Below are 16866 nucleotides of genomic sequence, written 5' to 3'. Positions count from 1 at the left end.
GTTAAATTTAATTTATATACAACCCAATTTGATTTATAAAAGTAGAACTAATTGAAATTCTATTAATTGTTTTATTACACTGATAAACAATGAAATACTCCTTTAAATAAAACTAAGTGATCTTTATGTATTCAGATGTGCTGATAACGAATATCGCATCCGTTTTCCTGTATCACCTAAAGTTTTTGCAGAACACCCACATTTTATAGTTTTATGGTTTCAGGTCTCCGCACCCTGCTCCGCATACGGCTTAACGTTTGGTTCCTAGCAAATGGATAAGAACCTTTTAGTAACCTTGTGTGTTTATGACTGGCACTTAATATTTAGTGGAGGAAACATCTGGCAGTAGAGAAATTTCCTGTTTCTCTGTTAAAATTTGTTCTTTTGTGGGTTAGTCGAGTCTTAACTTCCTTTCCGATAACTTCGCGAGTAGCCATATTTTATGTTTGTGTATGTTCATGAAATTGTGAATGTAATATTGTGTATAGTGAAGAGAAGTGTAAGTTGTATTTTAACAAAACGATCAGAGCATTCATAATTGTTTTTTAAAGAAAAAGAGGTCTAGTCAGAGACCTCAACCTTTCTAAAGTTCAAGCAGAATTATTAGGTTCTCATCTCCGAGGGTGGAATTTATTACAAGATGGCATTAAGGTGTCATAACGGAAACGCCAACAATCACTGACACATTTTTTCTGTTAGTAATGAGTTAACTTACTGCAATGATGTAGAAGGCCTTCTGCAAGAACGTGGAAGGAGTCACAACCCAAACGGAGTGGAGACTAGTTTTAGATCCATCTAAGAATAGTTTAAAAGTAGTATTGTTGCATAATGGGAATATATACCCATCAGTACCCCTTGCCTATTCTTCCACCATGAAGGAAACATATGAATATATGGATACAATATTAAAAGTGATAAATTATGAAAAATATGGTTGGCAGATATGCGGAGACCTCAAAATGATTGGTATACTGTTAGGCATGCAGTCTGGGTTTACAAAATGTTGTTGCTTTCTTTGCGAATGGGACAGCCGGACTAAAGATAAACATTACAACATTGTGGATTGGCCCATACGAAAAAACTTAATTCCTGGAGAGAAGAGTGTTAGGAATCACCCTCTACTTGAGAAAGACAAGATTATGTTACCACCGTTGCATATAAAGTTAGGGCTGATGAAAAATTTTGTTAAGGCTTTGGATAAACACGGTGAGAGTTTTGGGTACTTGAGAATTTTTTTTCCTAATCTCAGTGATAGTAAGTTAAAAGAAGGCATATTTATTGGGCCGCAAATCCGTGAGATCATTCATGATGACAACTTTGTGGAATTGCTAACAGAAAAAGAGAAATGCGCATGGTTAGCTTTCAGACAAGTATGCTGTAATTTTCTTGGAAATGTGCAATCTGACAACTACAAGAAACTTGTTAAGAACTTGTTGAAGTGTTATCAGCACATGGGGTGCAATATGTCCTTGAAAATTCACTTTTTACATTCGCATTTGGACTTTTTCCCCCCTAACTTGGGCGGGGTTAGTGACAAATGCGGCGAGAGATTTCACCAGGATATTTCTGTCATGGAGAAACGATATATAGAAAAATCGGTACAGAACATTTTAGCAGACTACTGTTGGAACCTGAAGGAAGAGGTTTCTGGTGGCAGTTACAAACTGTAGAGTTCAAGAAAGAAATTTTGAAAATGTGAGTAAAAATGTGTTTTTCCCCCTTTTTTTGCATGAAATTTCTTAATTGAACAGTCAAAATCGGTCCTATATATATATATTTTTTTTTAATATTTCATAGTTATTCACTTCAATATTTAAATCTTATTTCGTGAGCAAACAAACAAAAATAATTTCAAATTTCGATGTATTATTACAAAGGGAATTAAATTTTTATTAAAAACAAAATATGAAAATCCAGAGAAAACGATAGGTGATACAGCATTTCTACTTTCAGATTTGGATTCAGCGGGGTCAAATTATAAATAATCACCTATTTTCGTTCAAAGGATCAAAAAAAAGTTTAAATTTGTTCATCAGTGTTATTTGAAAGAAAAAATATTAATTTTAATTGATGATATTAAAATACTGAAATTTGTTTTACAAAATATTTTGATATGAATTTCTCATTATATCGGTTCCCTTTTTGATCAGGTTTTCAATTCAAATCCTGCATTTGGATTATGTAGTATAAACAAGATTTCCCATTGAACATCAAACACCTATACACTATCCCGGGAATCTCTGGAGGAATGCTGCACATAACGGTAGAAAATGGGAGAAACTAGTGGGTGGGGCAAAGCCGTAAACGCTGATGCAAACAGCTGGTAACTGCAGTCCCTTTTCTTTCCCCACGCAATTCCGTTTCCTCACAAGTTTTCATTGTTTGCGACCGTCTTGGGCAGAGACTTGACTTTCGTTCCCTTGCTCCACATAATGCCGGGACAGAGTATAGTACCTCGTACTTGGTTGTAATGGTATTGAGCGTGAACAATGTGAAGTCCTGTCTTAATTTAAGTTGACACACTGAGAGTTTTTTAGTTCATTGTTTACACTAGTCTTCAAGATTGAGTTATCTTGAGTCAGGTTCTGTGTTACAATTAACAAGGTATACATCCTTTTGCAGTTTGTAGAGTACACACATTGTAGTGTGATGGGAACATGCTGTTTTCCTCACATGTCAAACTTTACTAAATTAATCCCTTGTACCCCATAATAAGGAATTTTGGTTTGCTCCAGAGTTTATATCTAGACTCCTCCAGTAAGAACACCACCACTACCTGGGAATAACTGAACCCAGTTCGATATTTTGAATATATACATTGTATATATTCAATATCAACATGCAGTAATTGGAACTGTCGTAGTTTCAGAAGATTTACGGTTTTTTGAGTGACGTCAAAACCATGTCACATCATTGCGACATATTTAGTCATTAAGAACAAAATCAGCAGGGCTGTTACATCACGTAAATGGGTTGAAGTTTGGGTATCCAAACTGTTGCACATTGTGTTTGCTATTAACTCAGTTCACAACATGTCGAACACCATGGGGTTTCTTTACTTGGAAGTTCTTAACTCATCCGATCTTGAAGGCTGAAAGGTTCTGAGCTTAAGTAACATACCCACTCTCTTAGTATTTCTAAACCCGAAGAGTTGTGGCTGGAGCCACACAAGCCTTCCATCTGTCTCTATCCTGGACAAGATTAATCCATATTTTCCATCCTTACCGATTTCCTTTAGGTAAATCTCAACGTTATCCCTCCATCTTCGTCTTGGCCTTCCTTCCTACAGGTATCTTACCATCAGGTTTCCCAACAAGAGTCCTGTAAACTCTTCTATCCTCTCCCATTCGTGCCACATGCCCTGCCTATCTAAGTAGTCTTCATTTAATTATTCTAATAATATCTGGACATGAATACATATTATGCAGTTCAAAATCATGTAACCATATCCACTCACCTGCCTCCTCATCCCTTTTAGGTCCAAATATTTTCCTACGGATCTTGTTTTCAGATACTCTTAATTTATGTTCCTCTTTTAATGTAAGGGACCAAATTTCACATCCATACAATACTACAGGCAAAATTACTGTTTTGTTTATTTTAAATTTTAGTTTCTTAGACATTATATGAGAGGATAAAAGTTTATGACGAGAGAAGCATTTTGAGCTTAAAATCATCTGTAAATGTGTAGTGATTGGAAAATATCCCAATCGTTTTTTACTCATTTTGACATGGGAGAATGGGATATTTTGATCCACTTGTGTCAACATGAAGATGTTAGAATGATAAATTTTCAGTATCATGAAAAAACTTCCAGCACTTGTAGTCATAGGGTTGTTATGTTTGCTGTAAGTGCCCTTGTTGTCAACCCATCTCTGCTGATTTCTGATGGAGGAGTACAGAGAGACAGTGGTCCTTGGATACCTCAATTGATGACAATACTATGTAATTACTTGTGATAACTAGAGAGAATCATAAAATACGACGCAAGTAAAAAGTGCACTAGACATTTCAAGTGTTAAATGGGCAATCTTGCCCCACTACATTATGTGAATGTAAAGGATACAATTTTAAGACCTGACCAAAGAAATGAAACATATCTTATGAAAAATTCATAACAAAATATATTCTAAGTATTTTTCACTATTTTCGTATTATCAATTACAATGAATATGTGTTTTTCTTTCAATCATATTTTCAGACATCAAATTGGTTTTTATATCAATTGTATTCTCTTAAAATTGTTATTTAAGGTAAATTTATAAATACAAAAATTAGTATTTTAAGGATTCAGTTTGTCTAAAGTCTTCTAACAAACATTTCGTAACCTTACCAAATATAAAATACTATTGTTTAATTCGAGAAATATTAAGACTTATAACTCACAGCTATTCGCATCAAGTATTATAGTGAGTTTTCTACAAAACCACTACTTTTATTTTTCAAAAATAGATTTGTTGATATACAGGGCAGGCACAAAGTCCCGTGACCCCCACTAATATATGATATGGTATGACATATACACCAATCCAGTATTTCACAGATCATATGCCTACATCTGAACTGTCCAAAGGGTCTGTATGAACCCCATCAATTTTGTAACACAGAATTATTCGTCGCCATGTCCTGTGTGACACCTTCCTCAACATTGCTGGAATAACGTGTGTGAATGCTCTCCGCACAGCGTCTTTCAATTCTTCAACCATATCGTAACGGTCCTTGGCAACAATTGCCTTGATAAAACCCTATAGTTCATTGTCACACGTTGTGAGGTCAGGGCTGCTAGTGGCCGGTCAAGTGGAGCCGGTAAGGCAGGAGACCCACTATCAATCCAACGTTGTGGAAAGACTTCTTCATTGAGGTACTGTCAAACTTGAATGGCAAAATGAGCGGGTGCACCATCTTGCTGCAACCAGCATGTCTGCCTAACCCCCATGTCTGTCAAGATGGGTACAAACCAATTACGGAGCATGTGCAGATATTCATGCTGATTCACAACATTGTCCATAAAACAAGGACCATAAAGGCGTTTACTGTCCATGCCCACCCATATCGTGACACAGGGGCCTCACCGATGGCGCAGTGGTAGGTTCTTCACCTTGTAATCAAGGGGTCCCGGGTTTCATACCCAGTGGAGGCACATAGTGGTTCGGATCCCACTTCAAACTGTAGGTCCACTCCGATTAGCCTTACTGTGCATAAAGTTGACTTAAAACACCAAATCAATCAATCAATCATATCATATCATGACATGAGGAGGGTTGTTCTCCAGTTCTTCGTAAATATAAGTGTTTTCCTTTGACCAGAACACAACGTTTCGTGCCCGGGAGCTCCGATAAATGGCACACTCATCACTAAAGATTACTCTCCCCCACTTCGGTATCGTGTCAAGTCATTGTTCGATAACTCATTAACACTCATCGGTCGATATGGTCGTACCTTTAAATCCAACTTCATGTGCTTACCCATTGTGGACCGGGGTATGCCCAGTTCCGTGGATCTCTTCTGCGTCGACTTCATTGTGGATCTTACCACAGATTCGGCTACACCTCTGCACTGTTCGTCTCTGGTGGACGGTCTGCCACTTCATGGTTTGTCCTTCACGCTACCGGTGGTAAAAAATCTTCTTTTCCCATCGCAGCAAATGTGAATTTGGGAGGAGGGGCTCGTCCAAACCACTGTTGGAAGTCTGTTCGCACATTCTCCAATGTTCGTCCAGTTCGTTCCCTTTCGTGAACCCAACAGCTGGCAATCAGGCATTGTTCAATGGTGTAGTCACTTGTGTCAGCCATGATTTACACCTGATCAACATGCAATATATACATGCATTAGCAACAAATAATAATTTAGCAATTGCAGTTACAATATGGAGGGATCACGGGACTTTGTGCCCACCCTGTATTATGAAAGTTTACACTATTTGGAGCATTTCTGAACAATCCAGAAGTTGACATGTGCCACCGTTCCTGAGATATATAAAATAAAAAATATTGAATATGGCGGACTTTTTTCAAGATGGCGGCCATCAGCACGAAAATGACGATTGGCTACTCGACTGAACATGTCTTAAGTGGCATAACAATTCAAGTCAATGATTCCGGACTTAACCGCCAGACTGTGATAAAGAGACATTTTTTTGGTGCTGTCCTCCATTTGAAGACACATTTTATGGTGCATCGTTCATTAAATTATATTAAAACTTATATTGCTTTAAGGCTTATAAATTAGGCTACAACTTTTATTAGCAACAATTTCTTGTCATTTAATTTGTTTAAAAGTTACAAGGCAAAACCTTTAGAAAGTACTAGAAAAAAATTTGCTTTTTAAAGATTATTTTTTAAATTACGGCAAAACCACCAACAGTATCAAAAAATTAAACAGAATCTCTTTTGTAGCCCATCTAATGAGGATTAGGCCTAGAGAAACATTACCTGTCTACGATCATTAGTTATGGAGATATAGTTCGATTACTGCGAGTCTGCAAAATTGAGGTTGGGGGGGGGGGGCGGTTGCTGGGGGGAACGACCATGAGGAGCGACGGGGACTTTTGGGATGCACTACTACAAGTGTTCTAACAAAAAAAACTCCTTGGCAAGCTGTTTTATCTGGTCCCATTCCTCTGGAGTTAATTTCGGGTTAATGCCCAACATGTTTTCTTGAAGCTGATGTTACTAGATTCTCTTCAGCGCTTTTTTGTCTTTCATTTCCTCTAAACTAGCTTGTAGCTGCGCCAGTTTCTCTTCATTCACCACAATAGTTGACACGATTTGACAACTTTGCATGCTTCCTATGGTTTTTTTATTTTCTAATTTTTCAGGGTGATCATTGGGGTTGGTGATTCGAATCATTGTGTTCACACATACTAATACATATATTCAGAATGAGTATGTTCCTTCCTTACAAGGTCTTCATTTTGCTCCACGTATTCGATTTTTCTATCCATCATGTCATCTATTTGTAAAGCTTTGTATGCGCACAATTTTGGAGGTAATTCCATTTCCTCTTTAGTTCAAACTTTCTTATTTTCCATTGCTGTAACTAGCTGAATTAAGTTATCCGGCACAGTGTATCCCACTGAATTTCTTTTCTGAAGTTCATATTTGGGAGGTTTACCCTATCTTCGCAAGTGCAACTACTTTTCCGATAGCAAAATATCTGCTTCCTGAAGTGCTAGAAAAAAGTCAGTGGAGATCGAAGACGAACGTCATCTTCCTAGCTTAACTATGCAAGAAGATGGATGAAGCTTTTGATTCCAAAATGAAATTTTAACATTACAATTTCATTTGCTGTTATTGTTCCACCAGAAATTCCTTGTAAGGTGGATTCGAATTTTCTAATTTTAGCATTTTTAGGCACTGTACATTTGTCTACTTGTGATGCTGTATTGATTAAAAGATTGTGAGTTTCCTTGTGAATTTTCACTTTAGCTTATTTTTTAAATCTAGTGCAACCTTGTAATAGTGGTCCTTTGGACCCTGGTTCCTCGGGCTCGTGGGACCTACTAGTTTTTATTCTAACTGCTTTCTTCTCTGGATGCTTGCTGAACATCGTGCCATTTGCAGTTCAGACACGAAGTGCTGGGTATGTTGCGCTGTTCACTGCCTCACTGCTGCATGTATCTCCAGTTTCCTCTTTCATTTCCAGTCGTCCTCCAATTCCAATTTCTTTTACATTTTTCCATGTTGTTTGAAGACCAATTCTCTAGACCGAAATGCCGGTCATTCAGATGAGGATGTTGCCTGCGTGGGTACTGCTCCTGTTCATTTTCTCTCCATTGCTGCACCGTAAGTGTCAGCTGGTCCATTTTTCTATCTGGGCCAGCCTGTCGCCAAATGTTCTGCTTCCCTCTAGACTGGTGTTCTGCTCTGTACGATCTCTGCTCTCGGGTGCCACTGTCTTGCTCGAAAACCATTGAGGGTTGTAACTAGTTGAAGCCTGCTGCACTGCCCTCTGGACCTTGTTGACCCTCATCCTTTAAGATTTGAACTGAGTATATAGGTGTTCAACTATTTCTCTTGAGATGTATGGCTCTGAAGCTCCAATTTCGCCTCTATGTCCCATTCCAGCCTTTCTTCATTTATGCCCTTTTGCAACATCTGCGCCCCATATTTGCCAGAAATTACATGAGCTCTTCCAATGAATTGAAGTGCCTTCACGCCACCTGCACTAAATACTTCGACCTGAGACCATCGATTATTATAAATAAAAGTAAAAGTAAGTATGCCTAAACATAATTAAAATATTAAGAAATTAATGAATTTAATTCATGTTATAAGAAATTTTCTTGGCTTCAGTTAAACAAATCATTTATATCTGTAGGGACAGGAGTGTGCTGTGCCATATTGGACTCCAACTTCATTTGACTTGAGATCAAAAAACCCTGTGGTAATTTCATTGTTGTTAATCTCTTAATTCTCACCTAATATTAACTGAAATAATTACATTTTAACTTTATCATTATATCTAAAGGATAATAGCCATCAGTATAATAAATCACATTCGTTTCTGTGTACACAAATTTACATTTTGTTTATTTTATTTTCAATGTGGTATTTCTGTAAATATCTTTCATATTTGTAGGTGTGTTGGTAATATATAACAACTGCAGTTATTGCCAACATTTCAAACTAGGCAACTCTGTACTCATTTGCCCTTCATGTCAACTACTAACAGTTTTAAGCTTCAAAATTCGACTATAGAGCTCTCTCATCTTTTACATCATGCTGGTTTACAAGGTGAAAGATGCCAAGTCATTTTAGAAAGCAAGAAACCATTAAATATATACTGTGTGTCTTTTATTATCTGTAATGTCTCGATATACAATGTAATTTTACTGTGCATACAACATAACTAAACTTCACTATGTTTAATTTGATCCTTGAAACAGCAATTCCAAGTAATAATAACAATAAAAAATCTGAACTAACTAACTCTCTAGCCTTTTAAACCCGAAGGTTCATGGCTGCAGCAACACAGGCCTTCCATCTGTCCCTATTTTGAGCAAGATCTATATACTCTTTTCCATCTCTACAGATTTTATTTAGGTCCATCTCAACGTTCTCCCTCCATCTTCATCTTGGCCTTCCTATAGGTCTCTTACCATCAGGTTTCCCAACAAGAATCCTGTGAATGTGAACTCCTCTTTCTTCTCCCATTCGTGCCACATGGCCTGCCCACCTAAGTCTTCTTGATTTAATCATTCTAATAATATCTGGACATGAATACATATTATGAAACCTTCTCCACTCACCTGTCTCCTCATCCCTTTTAGGTCCAAATATTTTCCTAAGGATCTTATTTTCAAATACTCTCAATTTGTGTTCCTCTTTCAATGTAAGGGACCAAGTTTTAGACCCATATAATACTACAGGCAAAATTACTGTTTTGTATATTTTAACTTTTAGTTTCTTAGATATTAAACGAGAAGAGAAAAGTTTATGAAGAGCTAAGTAACATGCATTTCCTGAATTAAGCCTACTTTTTATTTCCTCTTTAATACACATAATTTTCATTTGTTAATATTACTCCTAAGTATTTGAATTTGGAAACTGGTTCAAACGAGTTGTTATCAATAATTAGATGTTCATTATTATTTAACACTTGGTTTCGGCCTGTAAGCATATATTTAGTTTTCTCTTTGTTAACTTCCAAACCTATCTCTCTAGCAGTTTTGAAAAATATTTTAGCATTATTCTTAATTGTATTTATATCATCCCCTAATAAGTCTACATCATCTGCATATGCTAATAACTGAGTCATACCATTTAATTTTAGTCCTTCGTTAGTTTCTTTTACCTTCCGAACAGCATATTCTAAGGCAAAATTAATGAGCAATGGAGATAATGCATCTCCTTGTTTTAACCAATCATGAATTGTAAATTTGTCAGACACATTAATACCCACACAAATTTTACTTTCTGTTTCACTGGTGCAGACTTTTATCATACTAACAAGCTTCTTAGGTATTCCAAACTCTACTAATATATTATATAATTTATCTCTTTTGACCGAATCATATGCTTTTTTGAAATCAATGAATAGCTGATGGACATTTCGATTATATTCCCACTTTTTTTGTCTGTCTGATGTGAAAAATTTGATCTGTAGTTGATCTGTTACGTTTAAATCCACATTGATAATCACCTATAATTTCATTAGCATATGGTGTTAGTCTTGTTAAAAGAATGTTAGATAATATTTTATATGTTGTTGAGAGTAGAGAAATTCCACGATAATTATTGCAGTTCATTTTATCACCTTTTTTAAACACAGGAACAATTATAGATTCTTTCCAATGTTGAGGTATTTCTTCTTTATTCCATATTAAACAAATTAATTTATGAATTTGACATATTAATGAATTGCCACCATATTTAATGAACTCAGCTGGTATTAAATCAATGCCAGGTGCTTTGTTATTCTTTAGCCTTTTAATAGCATCTTTAACTTCAGTCAAGTTAGGTTCTGGAACTAAAGGTTCTGCTGTGTGGACTTCATTTACTTCTGATTTATCTCCTACATGAACATTTAAAAGGTCATTAAAGTAGTTCTTCCATCTATTTAGAATATTGCTTGGGTCAGCTAGAAAATCACCATCTTTATCTTTTATCAAGTTTACTTTAGGTTGGCACCCCTTTCTAAATTCATTTACACCTTTATATAAATCTCTGATATTTTTGTTTTTGCTGTTTGTTTCAATTTCATTAATTTTGCTTTTCAAGTAATCTCTTTTTTTACTTCTAAACATGCGGTTAACTTCTCGCTTTATTCTATTATAATTGCTTAGATTTGTATCATCAGAGTTATTTAACCACCTAAGTCTAGCCTGATTCCTTATTTCTATTAGATTATGACATTCATTATCAAACCATGGTTTACTTTTTCTTGGTTTATGGTATCCTATACATTCTTTAGCTGCTGATTCTATTGCATTACGTATGTGCTCCCAATTATTATTTACATCTGTTTCATTTATATTTTCATCATCATTTAAATCCTGCAAAACATCAAATCTATTTGACAGTTTAATTTGGTAATCCTTCTTAATTCTTTCATCAGCAAATTTTCCTGTATTAAATTTTAGAACTTTTAGATTTTGTTGCTTATGATTTATCACTGCGAGTCTTTCTCTCAATTTAGCAATTACTAAATAATGGTCACTGGCACAGTCAGCACCTCTATGTGTACGAACGTCAATTATACTAGTATGCCTTCTCTTATCAATGAGAATATGATCTATCTGATTATGAGTTTTACCATCTGGAGAAGACCAGTTATATTTATGGATATCTTTATGTTTAAAAGTTGTACTTTTCACAATTAAATTCTTTGAGGTTGCAAAAGTAATCAATCTTATACCATTATCATTACTTAATTCATGAAGACTTTCTTTACCAATCATGGGTTTAAATGTCTCTTCTTTACCAATCTGTGTATTACAGTCACCTAACAGAATTTTCATATCATACTGAGAAAATTTATCAAAGACCTGTTCTAACTCTGTATAAAAATCATCTTTAGTATTATCATCTATATCTTCCGTTGGTCCATGTATGTTTATTAAAATAATTTTACACTACCTACCCTGTAAAACTTCATATCATACCCAATCATTAATAAATTCTACTGTCTTAAGAGCCGAGATAATTCTATTATTTATGAAAAAGCCTTTTCCAAAATTATGATTTTCAGTACCACCATAGAAAAAAGTATAATTTTTAGTTTTACAATTCCCTTCTCCTGGCCACCTAACTTCCTGGACAGCTACTACATCTAATTTATACTTAAATTAGATGTACTATAAATTTATCATTGGCAAAAACGTTGATTGCTACCAAAGTGATTAGGAGTTGATAAATAAATATGATACGCGAAAAATTATTTTTATGGGTTGAAAGTTATGAAATAATGCAAATCTGGCCTTTTATGTGATTTTTAGTATTTTTTTGCAAAATTTTGCACCTTTACATACATATATATGGTGAAAAATACCCTGGTTACAACCATTGAACTATACGAGGTTTGTTCAAAAAGTATGAGACTTTTATTAATAAAAAAAGATGTATTCAGATACCACAATCTTACATTAATCTCCTTCAAAGTAGTCCACTTGAGCTGCCACGCGTTTCACCCACTGTTGGAAGCAGCGCTGGAAAGCTTCTTTTGGGATTGCGTGCAGCTGGTCCATCGCATTTTGCATGTTGTCTTCTCTGGACTGAAATCTGGTTCCTTTCAGGAGCATTTTCAGCTCGGGGAAAAGCCCGAAATCACATGGAACCATGTCAGGAGATTATGGAGCATGAGGAAGCATGTGTGTCCTGTTTTGGGCCAGGAAAGTCTGTATCTCCAAGCGGAGTGTCTTCTGCTTGTTAGCAGCTTCGGCACGAACTTCACTGAGATTCTCCTAAGGCCAAAATTATTATTCAGAATGGAATGAGCGGATCCAATGCTGATGCCCACATCGGCTGAAAGTTCTCTGATTGTGATTCGACAATCCTGCATCACCAGGGTCCTCACTTGGTCAATGACGATCTCATTTCTGGATGTTGACCTACCAGAACGTGCTTCACTCTCCACTGGCATGCGGCCATCTTTGAAGTGGTTGTACCACTCCTTTATCTGTGTGGTGCCAACTGCTTCGTCCCCGAAGGCCTGTTGAATCTTGCGGATCGTTTCCACTTGAGATTCTCCAAGTTTGACACAAAATTTAATGCAGTAGCATTGTTCAAGTTTTTCAGTCATTTTGTCAAAAACTAAATTCCGATGCCACTCCCTTAAATCTTCTCACTCATCGCTGGTCTGCCAGCGACTGACTGCTTCTGGAGGCTCGAAAAAAAAAATGCACATTAGGATCATCTACATATGTGCTTCAAACCACGCCTCCCTAACTACATTTGTTTACGCCAAAAAAATTACGGTCTGATACTTTTTGAACAAACCTCGTATATAACTGGAACACACCCTGCAACCCTGATAAGCCACGAAAAGTGAAGCTGCTTTTGCGATTAGTTTTTCCAGGGAACGTGACAAGAAACCATGGTGATCTCATAAGCTAACATATATTTACTAACCTTTTTGCTTTCGTATAGCACAAAAAGGAACATGATTTAACCATATTTATGCATTCAGTGCTATAAATGCATGTCTTATTAACCCTTAAACACATGAATTATTTTTTGTCAATTTTTTCTTTTCTTTTTAAGTGTAATATCTGTTGTTATGTACTAATAAGTGATTTTGAATCGTTTTTTGAAAATTTTCATTCTCACTTTTCGAATTATACCCCGTTGATAACGCTATGCGTTCACCCCTACAAATTGATTTATTTTTGAAAGCTTTGAAATTTCTGAATTAACCTTAAAATTACTTTCAAAATTTTTAATTTTTTTTATATAATACAAATATTATAGATCCATTGTACATTAATCTCACATTTTCTGAGCTAAATGCACCCAGATAATTATTTAGTACATAATGATTACTCTATATTCACATATTGGACATCACTCTTGAATATTCACTTGTAATAGAAACTTTGAATTGAAGTTTTAAGTCCACTTTATGCACAGAATAGCTAATCGGGAATGGACCTAGAGTTAAAGTGGGATTGGAACCACTGTGCCATGTACCTCCACTGTGTATCAAACCCGGGACCCCTTGATTACAAGGCGACGAAGTTACTACTATGCCATCGGGGAGTCCCTTGTCAAAGAAACGTATGAAACATGGAACTAGAAGTCCAACCACATATGTGACATGTCCAATTCGAAAACACTACTGGTAGACCACCAGCATAGCACATATCTTTCAAAACCTTCCTTTGTGTTGTAATGGACCGCTACACCTCCTTGGGTGCAACACGAAATGATGCCACATAGTTTTGAGCGATTTCCATTCAAATCCAAGCTGGGAGAATTTTTGCCTCTGAATTCTTATAGAATATGTATAAGAGGGGCTGCAGTCTTTCTAAATTTGTTTTCAATTTCAGTGGAATCTTCTTATATTCTTGCCTTGATAGATGCCAAAACAAATGAGGCATCCACGGAAGGTTTTCAAGCACCAGGCAGGCTTTGTACCCAAATCTTATAGGTTTACCTCTAATAAATAGCTTGCAGGAATGTAGGGATGTGTCGAAGCCGATTACAGGTGTATGAAAATCGCCAGAAATTGACATATTGGCATTGGTATCGGAATGACAAAAATCTGATATTTAAACCGGTACAGATTATACTAGAGTTTTACCTTCTAATAAGTTTTATATTCTAGTTTTGTAAGATTTATTGAAATTTGGTTATGATTTGTCATTATTGTAGAGTTTTGTAATAAAATTATTGCAAACTCTCATTCAGAGAATCAACCTAACTATAAGTCGGAAATAAAACAGTACATCGCTGAACCAGGATCTGCTGTTGTATTGGAAATTCAAAAATGAGTATTCAAACCTGAAGCAAGTGCTGAGAAAATACTTGAGCATACCTGCTGCATCAGTATTCAGTGATTGGGTGTTCAGTGTTGCTGAACAGATTGGCGATAAGAGAAGTAGTGCTTCCAAATCTCGTATTTCTGAAGTTGAATCTGGCAGAACAGGAATTCATTTTGCATTTCAAAGAACTGCTTGTGTATTAGTGTTAAATCTCTAGGTTCACATAACCTTTTGTAGATGCAAATGTACTTTCACATCTCTTGAGAATTTATATGTATATATATATATATATATGATATGCAATAGAAATGTACATAGAAAATTTATTTTTGTCCTTCAGAAAAGAACATCCCATTTCTGTTTAATAATTTTATGTATCTGAATCGGTTAAATATCGGCATCGGTATCTGTTCCAAAAATTATCGGTGAGTACATCGGCATCGGTAAATTTTCAGCTTCGTCACATCCCTACAGGAATGTTTTCCATATTGCGGGATCACAGACTCAACAAAGCTGAGCTACTCAACAGGCACAAAATGTTCCATGAAATGGTCATCTATTATTTTTATTATTATTAATATTAAAATAACATATAAATTATAACAAGCAATAGATAAAAAGAAACCATACAAAATATGATAAGAGGCTTTCCAACTTAAATTTCTTGGTTTACATGCAATAATAATAGAATAAATGAAGTAATTGTTGAAAAGGCCTGTAGCTACTGTATGTGCATAGCTTTACCATATTGAACAAGTGATGCAAATTCTTCAACGAAAAACATCATTAGTTTTAAGTTACATGTGTTTACTAAATGCTGAAAACATTCAGAACTTCATAAAGAAAGGCAATCGGATAAGAAATACTATATTTAGTTTCCAGCGTATGATATTTTTAATTAAAAAATCGGAGGTCAAAATATCCTCTCACAACAATGCCATTACCTTGACTGAAACTAATGGTCTCAAACACAAGTTTAATGCTTCCTAGAGCGACTTCTGGCACTAGATTTGCCTACACACTCAATATAGACAAGACTCTAGCACGAAAGTGTGCGAATGTTGACCGTTACCATATGGTAACGCTATGCATTTAAGGGTTAAATGTTTCTTCTCTATATTAATAGTTGGCATGTGTTTTTTCGAACAATTTATCCAGTCTGAAATGGGTTGAAAATGGTACGGTCGTGTTCGGCATTTTGATGTGCAAATCGTTTAGATAATTGCCCGGGTGTCCACTTTCATAGGTAAGGATCATTCTTAAAATATGTGTAGACTATGCCTAGATGTATTTGTTAAAAGGTGATGACTGCAATTAAATGTCATAGGAAAAGCATTCGAATGTGGCTGTTAAATGTTAAAACCTAATGACATTACTTTAATCAATGATGGTATTATTATTATTGCATTTTGTTAGACGTAGCTTCCTTACACGCACTTGCTGTATCCTTCACCTTTTCTTGTTTTATGAAATTTAATCAAGATGATATGTGTAAAATTTATGTAATTTATCTATCGCAGTCGCATAGTAAAAGGAAGAATTAATGTGTGCAAAATATATGCATTTGTAACGAAACAAAACTTTAGTCTCACTCAATACATAGTAAAATCTAAGTTTCTGTGCATAGACGTGAACTTTTTAATGTATTCCATACATTTTAATTATTATTTTCTTTTCGTGCATTTGCACAGTTCTCGTTAGTTTGATGATGTCAGCTGAAAGACATGATGAGTGGACATTTGCATATAGTGTCACATTTATAAATAAATGAACATGGATCCATGCATTAAAACTAATTTATTTTCTTCCCATCTTCTGTCCTTCGATGGTTTGAATCCAATCGCCCTCTGAGTGTAGCTCTGATATCAACAATAATATTGTGGCAAGAAAGTGATGAGGACAGCAGCTGCAGAATTCTCAATATAATAAACTTTACCAACAAGTTCTCAAAAATACATTGATATTGTTATTTTAATCTTAAATCCATAGTTGACATACTCATTGTAATGTTTTCTCATAAATTATGGCTTTTATTTCGTAAATAATCTGTTGTAAACATCCATTTACCGCCATAGAAAAATCTGTCTGCTTCAGCTTTCCTTCCATGTTCCCTGGTGTAACTTAGCGAGAGAATTGCTTCACTTTTGTGTCGTAAAGCAGTCCTTCCGGATATATATAGTTCAGTGGTTACAACCAAACACACTGTGGTTCGAGTCATATTTTTGTATGTTACCACAGTTTGTTTACGGTGTTTTTTTTAAGGAGTTTCTCTTTAAAGTACAGGAAAGGGATGAATAACTTTTTAAGTTCAAAGTACTTGAAAACGTTGTCATTGAGTGACACAGGAACAATTCCCATTTGCAAGATTACATTAAAAAAACAATTAACAGTTGATTAAAAGTGAACTGTTTCGAGGTCTGAAGCTTAATAATGACTGTTTGTTG

The 16866-nt window shown here is 35.5% G+C and overlaps 1 protein-coding gene across 8 annotated transcripts in view; it reads left to right on the top strand.

Annotated features, from left to right (window-relative positions):
- Positions 1 to 16866, top strand: part of ZAP3 (protein) — a 245671-nt gene that overhangs the window by 67857 nt on the left and 160948 nt on the right. For 4 of the 8 annotated variants that reach the window (XR_014440724.1, XM_083111264.1, XM_083111266.1 and 1 more), the window contains exon 5: positions 8320 to 8385. The exons of the other annotated variants lie outside the window; for them this stretch is intronic. Coding sequence is in view for 3 of the 4 variants with exons in the window: in XM_083111264.1 (XP_082967390.1) it covers positions 8320 to 8385 (66 nt within the window). In the remaining variant the exon portion in view is untranslated. The remainder of the gene's footprint in view (positions 1 to 8319; positions 8386 to 16866) is intronic. 8 annotated transcript variants of the gene reach the window in all.

This window comes from Lepisma saccharinum, chromosome 25 (genome assembly GCF_977018435.1).
Source record: "Lepisma saccharinum chromosome 25, izLepSacc3.1, whole genome shotgun sequence".
Classification (NCBI taxonomy): Eukaryota; Metazoa; Arthropoda; class Insecta; order Zygentoma; family Lepismatidae; genus Lepisma; species Lepisma saccharinum.
This window is presented reverse-complemented; position numbering and strand designations above follow the sequence as displayed.